The sequence below is a fragment of the Opisthorchis viverrini genome, assembly GCF_000715545.1.
Source record: "Opisthorchis viverrini unplaced genomic scaffold opera_v5_118, whole genome shotgun sequence".
Taxonomy (NCBI): domain Eukaryota; kingdom Metazoa; phylum Platyhelminthes; class Trematoda; order Opisthorchiida; family Opisthorchiidae; genus Opisthorchis; species Opisthorchis viverrini.
The window spans coordinates 1,094,466-1,116,483 of record NW_008751774.1 but is presented as its reverse complement, the minus strand read 5'-3'; the positions used below and the strand labels follow the sequence as shown (position 1 = coordinate 1,116,483).

General features: G+C 41.6%; 1 protein-coding gene across 1 annotated transcript in view; it reads right to left on the bottom strand.

Annotated features, from left to right (window-relative positions):
• The window catches only part of T265_05959 (hypothetical protein), a gene marked incomplete at both ends in the record, with an annotated part of 38,406 nt that overhangs the window by 11,349 nt on the left and 5,039 nt on the right, over positions 1 to 22,018 (bottom strand). The window contains 5 exons of the mRNA XM_009171106.1: positions 5,594 to 5,686; positions 12,662 to 12,715; positions 15,040 to 15,357; positions 16,646 to 16,773; positions 17,691 to 17,928. Of these exons, the coding sequence (XP_009169370.1) occupies positions 5,594 to 5,686; positions 12,662 to 12,715; positions 15,040 to 15,357; positions 16,646 to 16,773; positions 17,691 to 17,928 (831 nt within the window). The remainder of the gene's footprint in view (positions 1 to 5,593; positions 5,687 to 12,661; positions 12,716 to 15,039; positions 15,358 to 16,645; positions 16,774 to 17,690; positions 17,929 to 22,018) is intronic.

Genomic DNA, 22,018 nt, shown 5'->3' with positions numbered 1-22,018 from the left:
TGAATAAAACTACCAGGGAGTTGGTTGCTAGAAGATATGACAGAGTGCAGTTCCAGATTGAACAGATTAGGGAGAAGCCCACTTTGGAGTTGAATGTAACGGGATCAGAAGAGACTTGGAAAGGTTCATGCACCTCGGGTGTCCAGACTATCGGATGAAACGTAAAACCTTAACATATTGCCAGCAAGAGCAGTGAGTAGGTTGTGTGTTGACATAAACGACTAGGCCACGAAGAATGGTGGTAGTTTAATAAAAAATGTAACAATTTATCAGGACACACTGTTGATTGGTTCAAAAAATATAACATTTGTTGTGCTTCTGCTCTTCTGTTAACTCTTCTCGTGATTGTTTAGATACAGAAATGTGACCACATCCGACTTACGGGCTTCATTTTCCGAATTTTATGCCAGTATCGACACCTCAACTCCAACTAATATGAATTTAATAATCAAGGGTAAAACAATGATCAGGAAACACACTCGTTTGCAAATCAATTTGGTTTTCACGAGAGACTCAACTGAATCTCTCGTTTATGATATTCTACAACTGAAAGTGCTGCACACAGGCCGCCTTATGCTTCAGTTGGCATGATATTCGAGATATAGCAGTATATTTTCATAAGGAGAACTACTCACAAGGTTGCTGAAAACTCTTCGACAGCCCACGACCGGTTTCGCCCTTCTTGGGGCTCATCAGGTAGGCACAGTCCCCCAGTTTACGTCAATCTTGTGATCTACTTTAACCCAAATCGAACTGATTGAAACAAGTTAACACCATAAACGAGAGATTCACTTGAGTCTCATGCAAACCGAATTGATTTGCAAATGAGTGTATTTCTCGAAAACAGTTCAATTCGGGTTCAAGTAGAACATAAGTTTGACGGAACCTCGAGGACTGCACCTACCTGATGAGCCCCAAGAAGGGCTAAACTGATCGTGGGCTGTCGAAGAGTCTCCAGCAACCTCTTGAGCAGTTTCCTGTATGAGAATGATCAGGAAACCTACAGAGAGTCCCGTTTTTCCTTGAGAATCTGATATCTCGTCCTAAGGCTGCACTGGGCATTCTGACCCGAAACCTTAAGTGAAAAACAGTAGATGGAAAACTCCTGATGGCTGATTTGTGAGAAGTCCGCTAAACTCAACCATTTTCTAACCATTCTGCCGTGGAAAATTCTGAAAACTCGATGAAGTTTCACCGTAAATTCGAATTCTTTACACACTCTGGAACTGAAATTCAATTACACAGACACAACATGTCGTTAGTACACTGGTTGGGTACTGGCGCCTCATATAAGACATAAAGTTCAGACCCGAAAATGAAAAAAATGTCCGAGTTCGTTCATCGAAAACCAGTCGTTAGTAATATAAATCAAAATGAAACATGGAGAAGCCGAAAACTTTGCCATGTTTGTTTTGATTGCCTAGCAATAGCGTATGATTGGAGTGATTCCACTGAAATCACGACCGCTGCAAAGAAGGCCTGTTCTCCAACCCAAGTTACGCAGCTGTATCGTACCCTCGATCACTTTTCTACAGTCGTGTGAAGTGACTTGTCGAAACACATTACTCCGCTGGTTTGTCACTATCTATCCTTCTTGTCACGACCTATCGCATATTTCGTAACCAGTTACATTACGTCTAACGCAGTTGCCCTAAAGGAAGTCGATTTAAGTGGCGTCACAGTTGTATTCTGCTCTCTGCTTGAGGCTTTTTACATGTACCACTGTTCGTCAAAAACCTGAGCGCACGACCTGCCGCCATGGTGCTCCCACCATGATGGGTCAAAATTTTGTCACGTTAACTCCGACTTAACAGCACGAAATCAATAGTATGCAGGTTACATTGCAAAAGAACATAAGACAGATGCATAATAAGCTGATTTAACGAATGCATAGTGATCAACTTGAGAAACAAAGCATTCAAGCCAGACTAAAAACTTGAACATATGCGACAGAGTGCAGAACAACGTTCAGTGTCAGGTTGACAGTGGTTCAGAGCTGTGAGAGGAGCAGGTGAGAGTGAACATTTTGGAACGACTCTGTAAACGAGCAAATAAACGAACGCACAAGTAAACAGCGGTGTAAGAGTTCGGCCATTAAACTCAAACACTGGTCAATTTAATCTTTACTAAAATCGCATGGGGATGAGAGTTGACGTGCTGTGTGTGCTACGCGTATGTCAAGCAGGCCAATCAATGGACGGATAGTCACAGAGATGCTTGTTTCTTTTCTGGCTATGTCTAGCTGGAATGAAACAAGAGTCAGGCGAACCCAAAGGGTCCCACATGCAAGGGCAACACCGCAAACGTGCGTACACGAGAAAGATCAAGTAGATAATTACCTAGAAAGATTGTGCAACACCGATAACCTTTACATCAGCATAAGGTGGGTGTTCAGCATGACCCACATGTAACAGTGTGTTACCCATCAATCCTCTGAAACCTTCGGGAATAGGACTGATGCGAGAATAGTTGTCCCGACAGGGATGTTAGTGATGCAAAGTAGGAGACAAACGAGCTGGGCAATTCGTGCATGCAGTCAACAAACAGGACAAACACAATTAAATCACTGGATCTCAAACGGGCTGTCAACGTCTGTTGCTGTAGCAACCCGATTAGGATTGTGTCTACTCACGGCAGCGGAATGAAAGCTTGTGAGTAAGGAGAAGAAAGGGACTAAGTTTTTGAGACGAAAACTGCCATTAGCTGCAAGGTTCCTGCGAGAAAGTGATGAAAACAACAAGCCGTGATCAGTTTTGGAAAGCGAGAGCTGGAAAGACAAACTAGTGAGATAACCTAGTGAGCCAAATGGAATGTGAATACATCTCTTAGAATGGGTGGACTGGAAACCCACGTTGGCGATGAAAATGTTGACCACATTGAAGACAACTGAGGATAACTTCTTTGCACACATTATGTATGATTATCCACTTTTCACCAAAAAATTCCAATCTGTGTGTTTTCATGAAAGAAACCGAGCGCCAAAATTGGCTATTACGAACCTTGGAATTTAACTATGAACATCCGTATACCATTGGAGTCAAATCGTCCGAAATTCTTATAACCTATGTACCCTGCACCACCTCCGAATGCTTTTTTTATAGGAAACTATAAATTATATCAGTTCAGCGAAGAATACGCTTCCAGATTTGGTAATTTTGTTCAGTTTATATGTACTTGGACTCAAATATACAGACCAGTACTGCCAACAATAAACTGATGAAGAATAGCATCGGTCTGTACCATCCGATCTCACCAAAAGAAATAGTTTAGAACTGAAGACAACTTGGAATACCAGGTGTTTAAGGTTATCAACGTCAACAGTCCTGTTGCCCAATTCATATGACGAATTGGACTGGATATACCATACTTTATCAATGCAATATGAACAACAATAAACCATTGTTACAGACGACTCTCTAGGCTGCATTCGGAATGCGTTCTTTTTATGTCCTGGCAGCGTTTTGGGAAACTGTACAATCAATTATTTGTAACCGCGCTTAAGGTTCTTCGTGAGAGAGTAGACTTGAACGTGTTCGCTTCCCTCTCAACTCGTCAGCTGCGTACGGGTAGCGGGGTTCTTTGTCTGGTATTTACATTGGTGACACTCATTCGATAGCCTCGTACAGCTTGGCTCACTAATTGAAACCAGTAAGGAAGTCGAGAGGCATTGACTAGAAAGTTATCGGTTCGAAATCAAAGCTAACTTTCTAATTACACCTTTCTAAGCCCGACAAAATTAGGAACCAAGTTTATTTGCGACGTGAAATTCTGTTACTACTTACAAAAATAAATTGTCCGCTCAGAACGAAAAATCCCACATTTCATATAGAGCAGTATCTGAGATGCCATCAATAGAGAAACCTGACATCACGTAATGTGAACTGAAAAATTAAGGGTCAAATGGGGTCATAAACACTAGCAACGAAGTACCCTCTACCAATCAAACGGTCGTGGCCGAATGTTAATGTTGATCTGCTTGTCCCAAAGTTTTGATATTGAACCTCTGTTTCGATTTCCAAGGTGCGCATTACATGTCAATCCTAACAGGAATAAAGAAGATTTACAGGGCTTCTTGACTTTAGCTTATATTTAGTTCACTTATTGAGTGAATTCTGTATATGAAATAGCCAAATCTCAGTATACACATGATTCGTGTTTTCGTGGGCCGTAGCCATGTGTCAAAAGATACCGGCACTAAATTACACTTATTTGAAAAGTCTTACCTGACAGATGCAGCTTGGAATACATCCATGCCACTTGACCTCTTTATCTGCTGAGACCTCTGTTTGTGAAAACCAAATTGTTGCAATGGATTTGTCAACACTAAGCATCGGACAACACCCTCACGCGTGTGTCATTTTTTCCGAATCCATTTACTGACTTTCTTAGTGTTAGCCCGGTACATTTTAGTGTCTGTAGCATATGTGCCGAAGGCTAGAACTATGGGCTTGAAATGGTTGCAAGGACGAAGATGAAAAAAAGTCCGCGAAACACGAAACCGGGTCCTTGTTGTTTTGGTCGCTTATCACCAGAGCCAGCAGTTTATCTCACTAATTCTGACCATTCTCAAGTGAAGCTATTCAGTCAGGCTTTCTCTTTACTTGCTGTCGGACGACACTGTCATGAGTACGGCGGATCTGCCACTGCAGCCCAACGAACCTCACACTCAGTGATGTTCGTAGTTTCTTTAGCCAGCAAACACAATGGATGGCTGTTCAGAAGACATTGTACCAGTAGATAAGGCGAACCGAATTCTTAACGAGATAGAAGTAAATTTTCTAACTGTATCAGTCTTATCTTCGATACAAAAAAGGTTAAAGTGCCTAAGCTGTTATTTTATCTTGCCTATGTGGGACACCTCATTGATAACACAAGTCTGAAGAAACGATTCCTTTCGAGCGAGATGAAGATTGTACCTCACGAAAGAGAACGAAGTCTTGATTTCAAACCTGATTTATATCTATGAAAAAATTACATCCAAGTACAAATTTCATACAGCGTCGGTCGGAATCAGGTAAAACGATTAGCTGACGTCGTGATTAGTATTCGAAACAAGTTGAGCAGTTTATGGTCCTTATCGAGAAATTGAACTGGAGGCTTACCGCAGACAAATAACCAATGCATTAGACCCCCAAATGACAACTTGTCTTGACGTATGAGGTATGGCGGGAAATTAGCCTTAAGAACCTGCATGAAATATGATGTTCAGTGGGAGCCCATCTAATGCCAGCAAACTCATATGATAAAGCAGTGTCTAAATTTTGTTCAGATCGTTTCTCGTGCACATAACATCACATTATCTCGCTTAGGTCATGCTTCTATAAGCTTCTTTATAAGATGAACGGATTGCTACGTAAGATTGGAGAGTTCTGACGAGCTGTACAGCCACCAAGTTTGTTCAACTAATATACAAGCAAGATTTGTTTTGGAAAACATCCTTGTGTCACATTCGGCTGTTGAGCGATGCTCTGTACAACCTTCGGTTCATTCATATTTAGGAGCAAAATGTTGTCAAATATGTCAACATAAACCGGCTTTTTTCTTACGAAATTCTCAAATGAAGAAGAGAGAAACAGTGGTTCAGGTGACTTACCTCAATCTTTCTCCCCATGACGACACGCCCATTCAAATTTTCCCGCGCCCGTTCGGCGTCCTCCGCGTTCGCGAATGTCACAAAGCCAAAACCCTGATTGAGGGAAAGAAAAAAAAACAGGCAATATAGACGAACAATCCGCTGCGCCTCTTCCAACTAACTGAGCTTTTTTGGAATTACCCAAACGCAAAGAAAGATTTTCGATCACGGTTCAGCTTTGCAGTCAAGCGTGGAAAAACATGTGACCTGTTGCAGCTAGCTATCCAACGGTGACTTGCTTGGTCGCTATAGCCAGGTAGGGGCTTGTCAATGTTTAGTTGTGTTAGATCACTCGACGTACAGGAACACTTCCGTGAAAATGCTGGCATCGAGCAGTACATTAAGTGTTTTAGCTGGGTTGCTGGGAAGTTGCTCATCCCATGAGAATCAGGAAGGTACATGCCTTGGCAACTTTGAACAGTTATGAAACCACCTGGTCATGCTGTCAGAGATATGAAAGCCTTCCTCTAGTTTGGGTGGTGCAAATGTGTGCAGGCCCGGGTGACCGAGTGGGTTTCCATTCTTTCGAACAGCACATGATCGATTTCAAATTAGTTACTAGCCTCGGTTCAAATGTCGTTTAAAATACAAAGAAACAGGAACCCTAAACCTGGACCCTTTCGACTGTGCTAAAACACAATTTGGTCTTGAGGACTGAGACAAAGGGGAACATCTTGAACAGTCCCAGCCACGTCAGCAGGATTTAGCAACAACAAGCACTAATCATATATATATATATATATCTATATTACAGTATTCGAAGTTATAGTATATATTATATATATATTTGTGCGTAGTTAGCTCGATATTTTCTCTCCATCTGTATCTGGTTTCATCTCTGTCTATGACCAGAAAGTGTATGAATATAATCTAAAGGACGAAATTAAAACACCGGAACCAAAACCCCCCTTTTACGTTTGGTACATACTGAGAGGCCGAACAGTGTACATCTGCCAAGGCCCAGGTTTTTCAATATGACTCTCAGAAACCCATCATCATTTGGTTAGGTTACCGCATATATCACCAGAGGGGACTTCTTTATCGCTAACTCTCCTTCAAGCTAGCTCGAATGACTGGAGAAATAGTACAGGGATGATTGCAGTACCTGAACGACCACATGATACATACTCTTTCAGAATAAGCGCGCAACACATTCTAGAATGGGTGGGTGAACTATGCTGTCACTCAAAACCAGTTAAAAACAGTGAGTAGATAGACAACGAAGTAATTTTACAAAGGATTACTCACGGACCATGTTGCTACATTGGAAAACAGCAACTCTAGTTAACCTACGAACATCTAGACACAGGCAAAATACTAATGGTAGTCCTCGGATAGGAAAACAAAGGTGATTTTGCCAAATATATACTGTGGCTTGCGTCAGCCGGTAAAAATACAAGGTGACATCCAATCCCCCCAACCATTGAATAGCCAAGCCCTCATCTATGAGGTCAGAATAACGAGCAGATCACTCCATTTGAATAAAGACCTCTTATTACACGGACTACTGGATCCAGACCTCGTGAGCAGTCCTGATTCGGGGAGAGAGGGCACTGTACACTGACTGGCTCTCACAGAACTAGTAGCAATCGCTACGACATAGGAGGAAAACTAAGCCATCGCGATTTCCATTTCCAGCTTGATGGAACTTAATACGCACTTACGAACTCCTTACTACACGCTGTACAGTTGTCAAACATGCTCTCTGGATCTAATCGATTGTGCCGTTATGTTGCGGGAAGAAGTCCAGATAAGACGAATATTCGCGATCGCATCCTGCAGTCAGCCGGGACTACGAATGATCTACTCACAAAGCAAGTTGAGCTTGTGGGAATTCCCAAGATAGTTTTCCATTTATTCCTGATAGATATGATGTGTATGATGGGAGAAGGGTGCTCAAACTACGGTCATTCCACAAGAACATTGTTCCTTCCTGAAGTGGAAAAAATTCACATGGAAAAGATATGTATTTTGATCCACGTCACTGCTGGCATGGGCATCACACAGCCCCAAATCTTCGACTAGTTATACAGGTTACATTTGGTGTGAATTTTCACGTAGTTAAAGCTAATCAGCTTGTTTTTTTTATACTGAGTAATCTGAACCAACAAAGTCGGATTGGCTTGACATATATTTCAACCAATCACTTCCTTACTAAACTCATTTAGGATTAAGATCAATCCAGGCTAAAGGTCTGTTTTAATCCCGTGCACATTTCGATGTGTAGGTTCTTGTAAGACAGCCCAACTTTATTCAACACTGTTTTCGACCTTCGATCCCGTAAACGTAAATGACCCCAACCGTGAATGTTTTTTAAAAGTTGTAATAAAGTAGATGAAAGCCTTAGTTTCAAAAGAAAATTGCTGTTGCGGGAGCAGAAGACGTGTAGGAACCTAGTACGTTCTAAGGATGATAATTCCAATAGCGGATAAAGTAAACTTGACGATAGGTTTGGAATCCAACGTATTTTTGAGTGGATCATTCTGAATTATCGATTTTAGTAGATTACTTGTCAGCAGTGTCTTTCTAACTGCAAAGACGACACTTCACACCATGCACGTGACCTGCAACTTTATGCTTTCATTTGATGAAATTAAATATTCGCAATGCAATCATTTGGATAAATCTTATGATGGAATAACTGACCATTCGTTTCCTATCAATAAACGAAGTGTAGGAAAAATTCAACGCAGAAAACTGGCCAAAACAACCCGAAGCAAGAAAAATTGATAAAAATTAGATATGACATGCCAAACTCAGATTATATGCATGCTCTCAGCTTGATTAATTCTGATATTCATCGCCAGTTATTCACAATTGCGACCAATGAATACTACAGTTTTTGGGGAAATGGAATATAGCTTTGGGTACTAGTGTCACCAACGATTAATTAGGACAGGCTTCGCGTTGCACGAGGCTTCGGAATAAATATGGACGACCAACTGAATGCCACACGTCCTGGTAACAAAAAAGTCATTAGGATGCTACTGATAACTGCTGTCGTGGCGATGTAGACTGGTTTTTTGACAGCTGAGTGTATGTCTGGATAAGTGGTGTGCCATTCGCTAGGGTAGCAGTTGTACATGACCCACATATCTCCAGTGAACGCTGATGCGTGTCTACAGAACGTAGTCTCCCCAGAGATTAGCGACTGATTTTTCAACCTTAATGTAAGATCCTGATGAGGCTTGAATACGACGATGCGCAACTCACGCTAATTTGTGTTAACTAGCAACGTGATGCTTAAACCTTAGGGTGAAACCCATGCTAACGAAAACGTCGGGCTAAATTGTATAGCTAATCGTGATCAAACCAGCCCTAACTACAGGTGAGACAAGCAGGTCGAATACACGGTAGTGCCCCAAGAGTGAATAACCCAAGACTATAGAAGTGATAGTCGCTTAAGTTCTTCTGTCTGTTCGGTTCACCCACAATTATCACGGTCTTCATAGCGTAAACGAGTGCCTGAAAGTAACGGAGAGATAATGATAACTAAGAAAAACTCTAAAAATTATTGTTCCAGGACCCGCCCTACCACATTTTCATTCAGCATTAAGCCCTAAACACTTTACAGACCTTCAAAACCCCTACGAAATGCTTGCCTTTTCAACCAACTTGTACAGAAGTCTGCATAAAATTCAATTCTAAAGCTCAGCCAATTTCCTGATTAAAACAGCCACAACGCCTCGAGGTGCTTTGAGACCTGAGTGACTATTTTTTGATCTACTCATAAGTAGACAGAGATTTAAAGTTTATTCCACACAATACTAAGCCTAGTGTGAGCTTGAAGCAACGGCAGGATCCATATGAAGGGAATGTCCCATTTGGCAATGTGGATACCCGGCTGCATACAAGCTACGCATATGTAACAAGGATCACTTGTAGAAAGTGGCGCGGTGCAAAATAAGTCTACAGTTTGCATCCGAATGCATATGATGTGGAATATTCTTTAGTCAGTCAGGATGCTGTCGATTCTCAATCGACGGATAAGGCCTTAATCAATACTCACTTTAACTTCAGATACACAAACAGTAATGCTTGAGTGGAGCTGTGTTACCGCAAAAATCTTTCAGCAATCGGTGGTGGTATGACGTAGACATGAACTGTCATTATTCTGGTGAGTTTGTTGTGGAAAGTGGAAAAGACCGGTCAATTAAGGACTAGTAAATGTGCTGATTTATGTCAAGACGGACGTATGAGTCTCAAAATAAACAAAACAACAAATTTCCCTAGATTTCTTGAACTTTCATGCGACAGCTTCGGCTGGTTAGCTATTGAAGTAACAAGGGATAAGTTAGGTCAGTTATGTAACTGCAGAACAATTAGTTGAGTACAGAGGAATCAGAGGCACATACTGCGTTCAATTGACAAAGTTGTAGAACTGAGTTTTTGGAAAAGCTATGTTATTATTGGACACAGAATTCATGATAAGTATATGCGCGAGTATAAAAAGTGCTTTCAGATAGCATCGACCGGCTTTTTGTAAAGGTACTAGGATTCGCCGAAAAATTCAGAGGAGCCGCCCATTGATTACTTTGAGGGGAAAATAAATATATGGTGCTTATTTTTAATTTGAATATTAGAACATTTCTACAAAGAATGACCAGCGGCAAAATCCGGAATAGGCTTTCCTCGTTTCAGTTTGAGGCGTACGAGGCATGTAACGGTCATCTACATGAAGTAAATTAAGTTTATAGTACATGAAAAATATTATGTATACGAATGACGTTACTGAGGTCGCTGGTTTTCCCTGACTTCTTACGTTGAGGCTCAGTTTCAATAGCTATCACCCAGGTAGTTCCTCACTAAATTGGATATTATTCTTGGTTTGGCGTTCACGGAATCCTTAATACATCATTCATGTACTGACAAGGTAGGACAATCTGCAGAGTCCACTCAGTCGGTCATCTGGATGTTGGCTGCATACAGTGCCCATGGATTAGACAACCGGTATTCCAAGGTGAAGACGGTACTTTCTGATGTGAACAAAATATCAGGTCATTTGCATTCTGTGCGGGATGACGCGAAATGCATTCATCATGGTGAATTATGAAGTTTATGTATAACCAGCGGCTGAAATCTTACAAGGGTTGCCGAATAAGAAGGCTACTCCTGGTCGATTCTTGTGGATGAGATTTGCCAGAGGCTAGATTCGACAGGATAACGCGTATACTGAGCATAAAAAGGTTGGAATCGTCTAACCAGTGTTCCGGGGACCTGGTGGTTTATGGCGCGTGGAGACTAGGAGGATCCCCTGGCTGACAAGTCTACACATCAATTTTCAACGGTCACGTAAGTAAAACTCACCTATTACGGGGTGGCGAATTCAAGAAATTGGCGTTCATTGATCAGAAAAGTTGGTCTGAGTGGTCTACGTTACTTGGTTTACTATTGGCACCAACGAAATAAACAGGAGAAAAGTTGCAATAGCTGAAGTCGAATATTCCGTGATTCCGAATGCCACTCCTTTAGGAGGTAAGCATAGTTCTTGTGATGATAAATGGAAAAATCACGGTAGATTTATACACCAGAAAAGGCAGTGATCCCGCTACTCTAACTCTGATCAACAAGCTGGAGAATTGGTTTTTCAACACGTGCATTCTTCGGTCCGTTCTTTATACTTAGCGGTACTACTGTCATCATCCCAGAATATTCAATTGCCTGTTTGCCACATGATTGCCAAGTTGTCTAGAACTTCCTGAACTTTGAAAAAGTCCAGCGCGTAACTCAGAAGTGCACAAACAGTCCAAAGGTTCTCGTGAACAGATGGTAACCGTAAGTCTCTGCAGCAATCTGAAGGCGGGAACTCTTCAGAATGTGGTAAAATTTTGCAAAGCCATTCCATTTTATTGGCGACATTATATAATCGGGAATAATACGAGTCAAGGCCAGTGGAGACATTTCTGAAGGTATGCGCGTTTGCATGGTGGTTACTGAGAGATCTTTCTACGTCTACCAGAATATCATGCCTCTAAATATTATTTATCGTTGGGCGTTTACAGATGGCAGAATGTGATTACTTCAAACGAGAAACGAGTTCTTTTTGGCGCGTTCCAGACAGAATGCATGTTTGTTTCCACCTTTGAGAAGTTGACGTGGACCATTTGTTGATCCATTGACCAGATGGGGCCGGAAATCTAATTCCCCTTATTTGTGTTGTAGGTGGGCCGGCGGAACAAAGCGCATAGCAGGTTTGAGATGTTCTCTGCCTCGATAGGCCACACGGATTACGGTTCTATTACAAGAGGTATACAGTTTGCCTAACCTGCATCAAAGAGGTGCAGCACGGAGGCCTTGACGAGAATTCAGATTATTTCCTCACATTGGTTAATGATTAGTACAGATGACTAGGTTTATGTAAGCTGTTATCAAGGGTATTTGGTGAATGTCACAGCTTGGCGAAAGAGCCTGTCTATATACGGAGACAAGTCTGTAAAATAGATGGGTAAAATCTCCGACCAAATGAGTTGCTCACCCTGCTTGTCAACGGAGCTCACTCGGTCTTCGGTTATCTGTGCGAAATAGCATCTACTCTGATCAAACAGAAAATGAAGGGGCATTTACGGGATTGTCGACGGCTTCCTCTCACTGATTGACTAATTGACCGCTTGAGGTGATTATCTTATCGATGAGTCATTTTTGTCTAGCCAGAAGACGTTACATGTGAATAGTCTACGTTTTCACTTTAGTCTGTATTATCACCAGGCATTGCGCATGGCGCGCTGCTAAACAGAGTCCACGAATTATCTTTAGCATTCTCCTTGGCGATAATTAGGCAAGCAGCAAAGCGGGAACAGCTATCAAGTGTTTTCTATAGAAATGGACCGATGAACGTGTCGTTTCGTGTTAGTGAGTTTGGAAATGGTATCTACTGCTGACGTAACCGGGCAAACTATGAATACAGATGAGGGGTAGACGCCTTGATTGACTCAGTTACTTGCAGTCGAATAAAAGACAGATGGATAATTTTCGGACGACACTTCTGAAACAATGTTTAGATCTGAGCAAGAATAACATAAAATCACTCACCTTGGAACCACGTTCATTGAAAATGATCTCCACATCCAATATGGTCCCGTATGGCTAAAAAAACAGACGTAGAAACCCTGTTACAATTGGTAAAAAACTGTTTTTTAACTTGATAATGTCTTTTTCGATTGCGTCAATTAATAATGCCTGAAAAAGCAGAACGTAATCATCTAAGGGAGAGCTTCGGCCAGAGTTACGCGTTTTTAAACTTTGTCCCTTCTAGTAGTTTCCTCGCAGAACTTAAAATGAGTGATTTGGGGAAGGATGACTTGTTGAAATCTTAATGTGGCTAGACCTTTGGGTAATAGGATGAAATAGCGGGCCACATGCTCCGCAATCTGTAACCGCTGTTGTTAACCAGGTGCAGTGAGGAACATCCAGTTTGATTCCTTTTGATAACCTTTGGCGGATAGTCACGAGGAATTATCTCGCCAGTATGTTACAGTGTTCTTGCTCTGAATCAGTGGCTCTCATTCTCCCTAAAGTATGTTCCACTTTTCACAATATTACAAAAGTTTAGACGTAGTGCACTACTGATAAGGTTGCTGAAAACCTCTCGACAGCAACCTTTTGAGTAGCGTATTACGTGAATACATGTATCACGATATGACAAATATCGTACCAACTGAAACCTAAGGCAGCGTGATGCAGCACACAGTTGCTTAGAAACATCATAAGCGAGAGATTCAGTTGGGTTCCAGGTGAGTCTCCCATATTGGTGTACAAATGAGTGTACTTGGCTAATGACATAAGTCTACTTCACTTCATTTTTGCTGATGTGAAACAAACTATTCTGAGTAATACGGGAATCATAAGGGCCAGTGAACCAAACAGTTTGCTCAATCCGTTTATTCCTAACGAGGAATGCAGGGCAATATTTGAAAGGTCACAGTGTTTACGATTTTAGCCTATTTTCTGATTAATTTTCCCTGATAGATTGTTTTTCGCCTCAGTTGTACGAGTACATCGGCACAAGTCTCCACAACTGGATCAAAATTCCAACTTTCGCTATTTACAAACAGGAAATGAAGCATGATGGGAATGACATGGCAGACAGGATAACTGTACCAACAGGGTGGAGCGTAGCGAACGACGACGGTTACGCTGAAACCGAAATACGGTTGCGTACGCTGTCGACGACAAGTGCAGTTTTCCCCAAGAGCAATACAAGAAGCGATGCACAATCCTCCAAACTGTTTTCACTCCAATGGCAATATCTCGATCAATAAGCATACAAATCAGGACAAATATCAAATTACACTCACTGTTTCCCCCATGAAAAGCCAATAAAATGCATCAGGATTACTATAAAAGCACAGAATGTGAACCACGGATAGACTGAACAAGAGAACCTTGATTACATTGAACTTAGCTAGAATAAAGTGGGTCCCCTGAAGGCGGACTGGCCTACCTACCAACTCCGAGATTAACAAATTGACACAGTCAGGCATGATGGACCTTCCGACAAACAGAACAAGCAACCCATCGGTCTCTCTGTCTTCACTTAACTTCACCTTAGGCTTTAAATATTACATTTTCATCGTTTATTGCACCCGACTCGTTGCTAACTCGGCAGGTCTTCTTATCTTACAACTTTACTGTATTTTGTTGGCTGATCTTGGAGCGAGAGTGCAGAAAGAATCGTTTGAACTTCTCCAAAGCTTTTCGAGCTGTAGCTATATTAGGTCGCATAAGTATTTAGGCCTGTTTGCCGTTCAGTTACGCAACCACGAGACCATGGAGATACTGTTGCTGCATTCACACAACAAGTGAAACATGAGTTGGCCTGGTGCAACACATTCAGTTGATCGAAACGTCATAAACGAGAGATTCAGTTGCGTTCCATGTGAGTCTCCCGCAAAGCCAACTTGGTTTGTGCGGTTCACTAATCACGTGCAATTTGGGTTCAAGTAGAACATGATTTCGATAAAAATCCGGGGACTGCGCCTACCTGATGAACCCGAAGAAGAGCGAAGCTGATCTTGGCTTCAAAGAATTTCAGCAACCTCACGGGTACCGTCTTACGTCTGTAAATGCTGAAGTTAGTTTAAGATTGTAAATTGCTGTGAAAGTTGGATGAATCGGGCTAACAGCCGATAGTCAAGTTGGTCCTTCCCCCCCTCCCTCCCACAACTGAAATCCATTGCTTGGGAGAGTAATAATAGCCAACTTCTGGTGACGTGGAATGGTGCTATAAATCACCGTTACATTGGGCGTTCGCGTAGACGATCTTAGTGACCATACGGATATCAGTCATAGGTTCCACTGTGACTGAACGGTACTACTCTATAGCAGGATAGAACTAATTGAAGCAAGGGTTAAATTACACATTTGTAGTTTACCACGTGCACAAATTTGCAATGGTTTGCCAGACCTACCCCAAGTAAAGAACGCAAATCAGCTTCACGGAATCGGAATGGTATGTTAGAAACGTGCAGACGCCTCGGACTGGTCGTTGGACTGGTTGATGCCGGCTTGTCGTGTTGCATCATATGCTTTGCCGTAGTACTAACCGGATGGCTAGTCATGACAGTGTTAGCAGTAAGGAACGGACTGGGGTTGATCAAACCTCCATCGACCGTGGAGGTGGCAGTTACAGACGGGGAGGTTTCAGTAGATTTCTGAGATGACTGGTTGTGGTCGGATGTGAGGTCCGTGCTCGACCAGTTAACCTGACCAGCAGTCCCATTCGGTGCCTGGAAATAAAGAAGTAAAACAGACTGTTATGCGATCCAACTTCCGCAAAAAACTTCCCTTTCTGTTATTCATACTTGTTCCTTAATAAGAACTATCGCTCTGATTTCTTTTGTGAGTTGTGATATGGTCGTAGCCAAATTATTTCAAGCTTTCATTTTAGATGGATGTACAGTTATGCATCCGAAACAAACAACTGTGACAGTGATCGGATTCATCTACTTGGTACTCAGTTGTTTGTGTCCGCGTATGCAAGGAAGAAATTCGATAACCTTAAACTCTGTCGGAGACAATGCTTAAGCAAAAAGGCTGTTAGGCCTGAAACAAGGTTCATAGAAAGGGAAGGATTTGAATTGCTATGGAAATCTTAAAACTAACCTTAAAATAACTCCGATCATCTTGAATGAGCTGGTTGTTGAGAATACATACGATGATTCAGCGACCTACGAACTTCTGTCGTTTTGTACCGCTACACTCGTTCATCTTGCGCGTACTCTATTGCAAAAATGAAATCTTACCAGTAAGCGCTTCAGGCTCAATCACTGTCACAAATAAGTGGCTCTTACTGAGACATAAATGTCCGGTTCCTTCCATCCATTCCGGTGGGGAAGCGATGTTCTAGCGAGGGATATGGTTTCACATCAGTGAGATCTTCAAAGGATCTTCTCGCTGGAGTTATCTTTCTTTGAATACATCCATTTGCATACCAGTTTGCTTTTTAGGGGAGAAGCATCTGAATCCAAGCTGAATGCCTTATGTATGGTATTATTCTTTAAATGAATGTGCCGTAGAAAATATTTCTAGCAAAACCAATGACTAATCTCCTGCATGGAAATATACTGCAGTTGAATATCGTACCAACTGAAACGTGACACGGCATTTGTGAAGCAAATTCGGGTGAAGAATGAAATAAATGGGAGATTCAGCTGTGATTCGAATAAGCAATCCATGAGAACCAAAATGGTGTGCAAATGAGTACATTTGTCGAATTTTGTGTAAATTGGGTTCAACAAGAACAAAAAGCCGGTGGAAACTAGCAGACTATACCTACTTGATGAATCGGAAGATGGGTAGAACCCCTCATGGACCATCGAAGGACTTTCAGCAAAATTATCAGTAGTATCCTTCATAAAAATAACTTATCTTTAGTTCACAGACAGACAGCAGCTGATAAATTATTCCGATGATCGTGAAGTAGAGTGCCAAACCTTGGCTGAATCATTACATAGGCTGAAGATAACTTGCGCAGAGTTGAACTATTTTGAGAAACTAAACACCGACTGAACTCACGTTTGCACCGAGGACCATCACCTTCTTCGCATAGTTAGGGTCACCGTCCACCGCCTCACTGGTATCTGCAACACTCTGGCCAGCTGCACGCTTCAGGTGACATCCGGATAGGTTCCGAACAACTGTCACTGGACAACCGAAATAAATAAGTCAGATGGTTCCATATAAATCAAACAGTGAAGTGCTTGAAATAAGGACTTCCACATTCGGACAATATGATGAAGTCTAATTCTCGTTCCTCAGTTGATCAGGCTAGAAATCCAGTCAAGAGCAAAATTAAGGAGAGTAGGGTGTATATGACCCTTACCTTAGATGATTGGGCTGATCAGGTTATTATCCAGTACTTGAAGTTCTAGCCTTCAAGGAGAAGTCGGCCTAAGTTGAACTGTCTTAGCAGGTGGGATGACCTTCAATGCTTTTTCGGGAACAGTCAAAATTACTTATTATGCTTAAGGAAGTCGTTCACGCTTCTACTAGGGGACTGATAAATTAATGGGTACATTATCACAGATACATTTACACCAATGCGGATGCTTTCAGAAGGAGCATTTGCTCAGAAGAGTATCATTAGCCATTCTCGACATTTACCATGAAATGGTGGCAGAGTGGGTGCGGTACCATTTCAACAAACCAGGTTCGAAGCTCCATACATGCCTCAAAACTGAATGCTAGATCTCGTATTGAAAAGCTAAGACAGCTGCTGCGTTAAAAATGAAATTTTCATATAGCAACTTAACTGTTGGTACCTTCTAGCGAATAGAATTCACTTATAGATGAGAAAACTTCTGAGGGGTCACCAGTTAGGTGAGAAAAACATATCAATCGAAATTAACTGGCCAAAAAATCTTTTGCGTTTTAATTTTAGCATCCCTATCCTATGACGTGTGGAGTTCACACACGATCAACGTCCTTCCAGTTAGTGATGTGTAAATCTGTCGAAGCATGACCAAAAACACAGATATGGTGTCGTTTAGATGGGGTGTGGGTTTGGGTCCATGGACAACTGTTTCACCTATATGCGTTCATACTCAGAAAAACAACTTACCATCATCATCCACCATAATCGTAGACGGGATTTCTGCCACCACGCAATATCTGGGCCCGACTATGTGGTCTTCAGTCTCAAAATCGTTTAGTTCCGTTCGAACCAAGTTGTGAGGTTTGCACCTTGTTGTTTTTCGTTTCCCACCCGGTTGTCGGTTAAGTGTTTCGTCACGATCTCGCCAATGGTCAAAACAATTAGAAGTGATCGAATCTCTGTCTAGTTGTAGGCGGACAAGCCTCTGAAAGCAGGAGGGAAAAGTTGACAAATTGACCAGTTAGTCAAATAAACTAAACGGACCCAGTCGTGGTAAAAAATGAAGTCATTTTAAAAAGCCGTCGATGATGGATCGAGGATGATTGAAAGCACTGGTTTGATAAAAAAAACTGAACAATACCTGTAAAAGGAAGAAGGCCTTCGCTGCGGAGTTATTTATTGGAAAATGCCAACTGACCAGTTACAGACTTTCGGACAGGGAAGCAAAACTCTCATTTGCATCCTATTTACAAAAACTGGATATCCATCTTTTCCTGAACGCGTCTTCTTTAACGTTCCTGGATATTCATTGACTTCAATCACTCATTGCTCAAATCCAAACAAATGCTACAAAACGACTCCACAAATTCCGCAACAGATCTCCCTTTTCAAGAGACGCAAAGCGAATTAACAAGAGCAAAACATACCACTCGCATTCCTTCCCACCAATAGCATCACCGTTACACCTGTTTTTTTCGAAGTATTCCCAATACAGCCATATTCTGCTTTCTACTCTCAGCTTTGTCTGGACGTAATTGGCCACGAAAGTAACCTCACCCGTGAAATCAGGCTGACTAACGACGCATAATCGAAGACATATTGACGGACCCTAACTCCAACACTCGCGTAGCTGGTTTACCTTTTGGTCTACTTTTGTACGTAATAACCTACAGCAACGTGGCTGAGTCGACTGGCCAATGTAGTACACTCCGAATACCGGAAAGTTCTTAATAGAGTTTATGAACATGCAATCCACGAAGCGTTGCAACAAAATTTTTCCGCACTAAACTGCACCGTTGCCTTGTGAAAGAATGCAGTGAGTTTGATCAAGAGTATGAAAAGGGTAAAACATTTTGTGGTACACAGCTATACACGCAAAAGACCTATGGTGTCTTTGTCGAGATGGTGTCTACACACGAGGAAAATTTCTTTGTGATTTAAGCTAATTTAATGTTTCTCGGATCTCTACATGTTTCAGCAACGTTAGTTACCAACTGCCTGTAAAAACGGCCAAAATGAAGCGAAAAGGACCGTTATGCAGTTGTTTTAGAGAAATAGAGGAGTGGTAAATCCGACGCACATAACGGAGGTGACTACTGTGTGTCATCATCATTTTAACCGTTTCGACTGGTTGTGTGCAGGTAAGTGACACAAAAAAATGCAGTTGTTTACTCCGTTGTAGGATAACTAAAAGTATACAACAACTGTATTCAACTAAATCCATTGATGGAATAAATTTACTGTGACCCTGTCAAGATCATGGATCTTACTATGGCTGCTAAACAGCGAAATTGTGTATACTGCGTGTATATGTATAATAATTCTGGGAAAAGGTCATACAATCTGAGTTTTACTACCAATATGATGGAGAACGCCACATCTACGCTCCTTTTTATTGTTCATACTAAATTTAACAGTATAATAGTTTCATTTCCATTCTGCCTTGAAGAAATATCTCTTCTAGGAAACCAAAATGGCATTTCTGATACACCGGCAAACTCGAAAGTCGGATGTGAAGGCAGGTAAATAATATTCTTAATTTAGACCCAGACAGCAACAGTCAATAGGCAATGATATTTTTTTTGCATACTTTGAAACAAGTGTGATTAACTTGGAAAGCCTATTTCTACGGAGGTACACAACAGACATTTATTTTCATCTTCAAATCATTAGGAATTTAGCCTTAGTTTCCATGCTATGTAACGTCAAAAACATTGATTGTTCTTTAAGGAAATTCAGCCTCCCTTCCCTTGACGTTGGTCGAAAAACGAAATTGAACTTTTTCTGTTTATTCTGCAAAGTGGGAAGACACGACAGAAAAAAAACAGTTTCCAACATTTCATCAGACCGTCTCCGCCATAAGGAAGGGCATTTTTCAAACATAGAATTGAATACTGATGGATGGCCGAAAACTGACAATTCCTAGGGCAAACCATTTAGGTAGGACACGCAATGCATGTAGGTTACCATGGTAACCGAAGTACTTCTGTGCAGTTAGGGCGGCACTTGCATGTTGGCTGGGATTTTAAGCTATGAAAGTAATACATTAAGACTGCTCACAAGTTGTATATGTACCCATTCGAATGGCGACGAACCAAGCGATGCTACAGGTCAACAACGAGGGGAATAAACAGAACGGAACACATACAACCAGTGCATAAACATCCGGTCAATGCTTTCCACAATCTAGTCTGTATCGTCTAACTCTATACTGCAAACATTAATTATTTGTTCGATTAGATTTGATAAGATCGATGTGTCACTGGTATCACAATGCACATGACACAAAGCCACCTTATTCTGATGAATCAGGCCACGACCAACAAACTTGCATTCCAGATAGGGTCTTCTCCTCAATCAGTTGAAAACTCTCAGAACCGATTGAGGACTCATTGTTTTCGGAACGGTTTAGTAAACAGTCGGTAGATTAAGTGTTGGGCAACGTTTTGTTTCTGACACAAAAGCTTCGTCAAGCCACGTGACTAGGTTATGATGTTGGTCGAGAGTTAAGGCAGAAAGAGGACTAATTAGCTAGATCAGGCTAGATCGGTGTTAGGTGTCGGCTAAGGGAAGTTGGTTGTCAGGGGTCCAGGTATTCTGGTTCATTTCACGTGGAGATTCCTCTTGATAGTCGCTTGCAATTTTTGTCCGCCTGTGTAGATTAGCTAGTACAACGGTAGTTTTGTGAGGGACGCTCTAGGCTTTTCAAACAAACGTAGAACCATTAGCAAAAAAGGATGGGGAAATCCCGGCCAAGCCAGAGCTCAGCGACTCCCTCACCTGTACTCAATTATCGTACCGCTAGCTCAGCCTCATACAGATGAACAAAGGTTGGAAGCGACTTCCAAGAGGAATCTTCACGTGAAGCGAACCGGATGAACTAGACCATTAGTTGGACCCAAATCCACCTGAGTTCCTTATCAGTCTTAACACTTGCTGACCCACCCCACCAAAGCGCTTATCTGATACCCCACATCGATACAGCATGGATCAGCTGCTTGGTCCTCTTTCCGCCTTCAATCTCAACCAACATCATAACCTATTTACTTTACCTGTCGAAGCTTTGTATCAAAAGCTGGACGTCGCTCAACAATAAATCTTCCGAAAATTTTCCAAAAACAATTATTTTCTGTTGCTGTGGATGGAAATCAGGATACTTTCATTGCACTTTAATTTCTAACAAAAGCAGTTGAACGGTCCACACTCTTCCACAAGAATCATGTTTGTAGAGTAAATGGACCTTGCAATCGGGTGTTATGGGCAGAGCATAATGATTATTTACCTTATATAAAAAGAGGTTATGCATCAATTTGCTTGCCGAAATCTCTCAGTTCCCTCTGGTAAAACTTTCTGAATAAACTTACAAACAAGCAAAAATATTCTGCACAGGCAGTTCGAATCTTTACGAGTGTATAACAGGCCGCACACTGGTGCTCAATAGTTTCGTTCCAGGTTGTATTTGAATAAAATCAAAAAGGAATCCGATGACTCTTCAATGCGATGGGAGTCAGATATTTATTCTGCTGTTAGTGGGTGAAGAGTTCATCAGCTGGGGTCCCCCGAGCGATCGGTGGATCAACAGCTAATGACACAAGCTCATTAGAAAGATAAAGGTGACGCTTCTATACGACTGGCCTGACATTCCACCTAGCCAGATAACTAATAGAGAACCATTTTGATTCATCTAAACAGGAGGGTTTAAGCACAATTTAAAAATACTTTCAATGTTAGAAGCGGATTAACTTTAGGTGAGTTCCAGGTGATTCTCCCCTCAAAACCAACATATTATGCAGAAAAACACATGTTTGGCCACTTTTTTTAAAAAAGATACAAAGGATGTCAGTAATATGGAATACTAATGAGAGCTGATAATAAAAGTCCTTCTGCCGTAGCAGCCTTTTCCGGGCAGGCCGGCCAAAATCCTAGTTTTATACGAATACTGAATGGCTACTAATTCGCATAACTTTCGAGGAAATCCATTGCTTGTGTTTGCATTTCATATAACTCTCTCTCTCTTTCTCCTCTCTCTCTCTCTCTATATATATATATATATATATATATATCTGGTAGGGAGA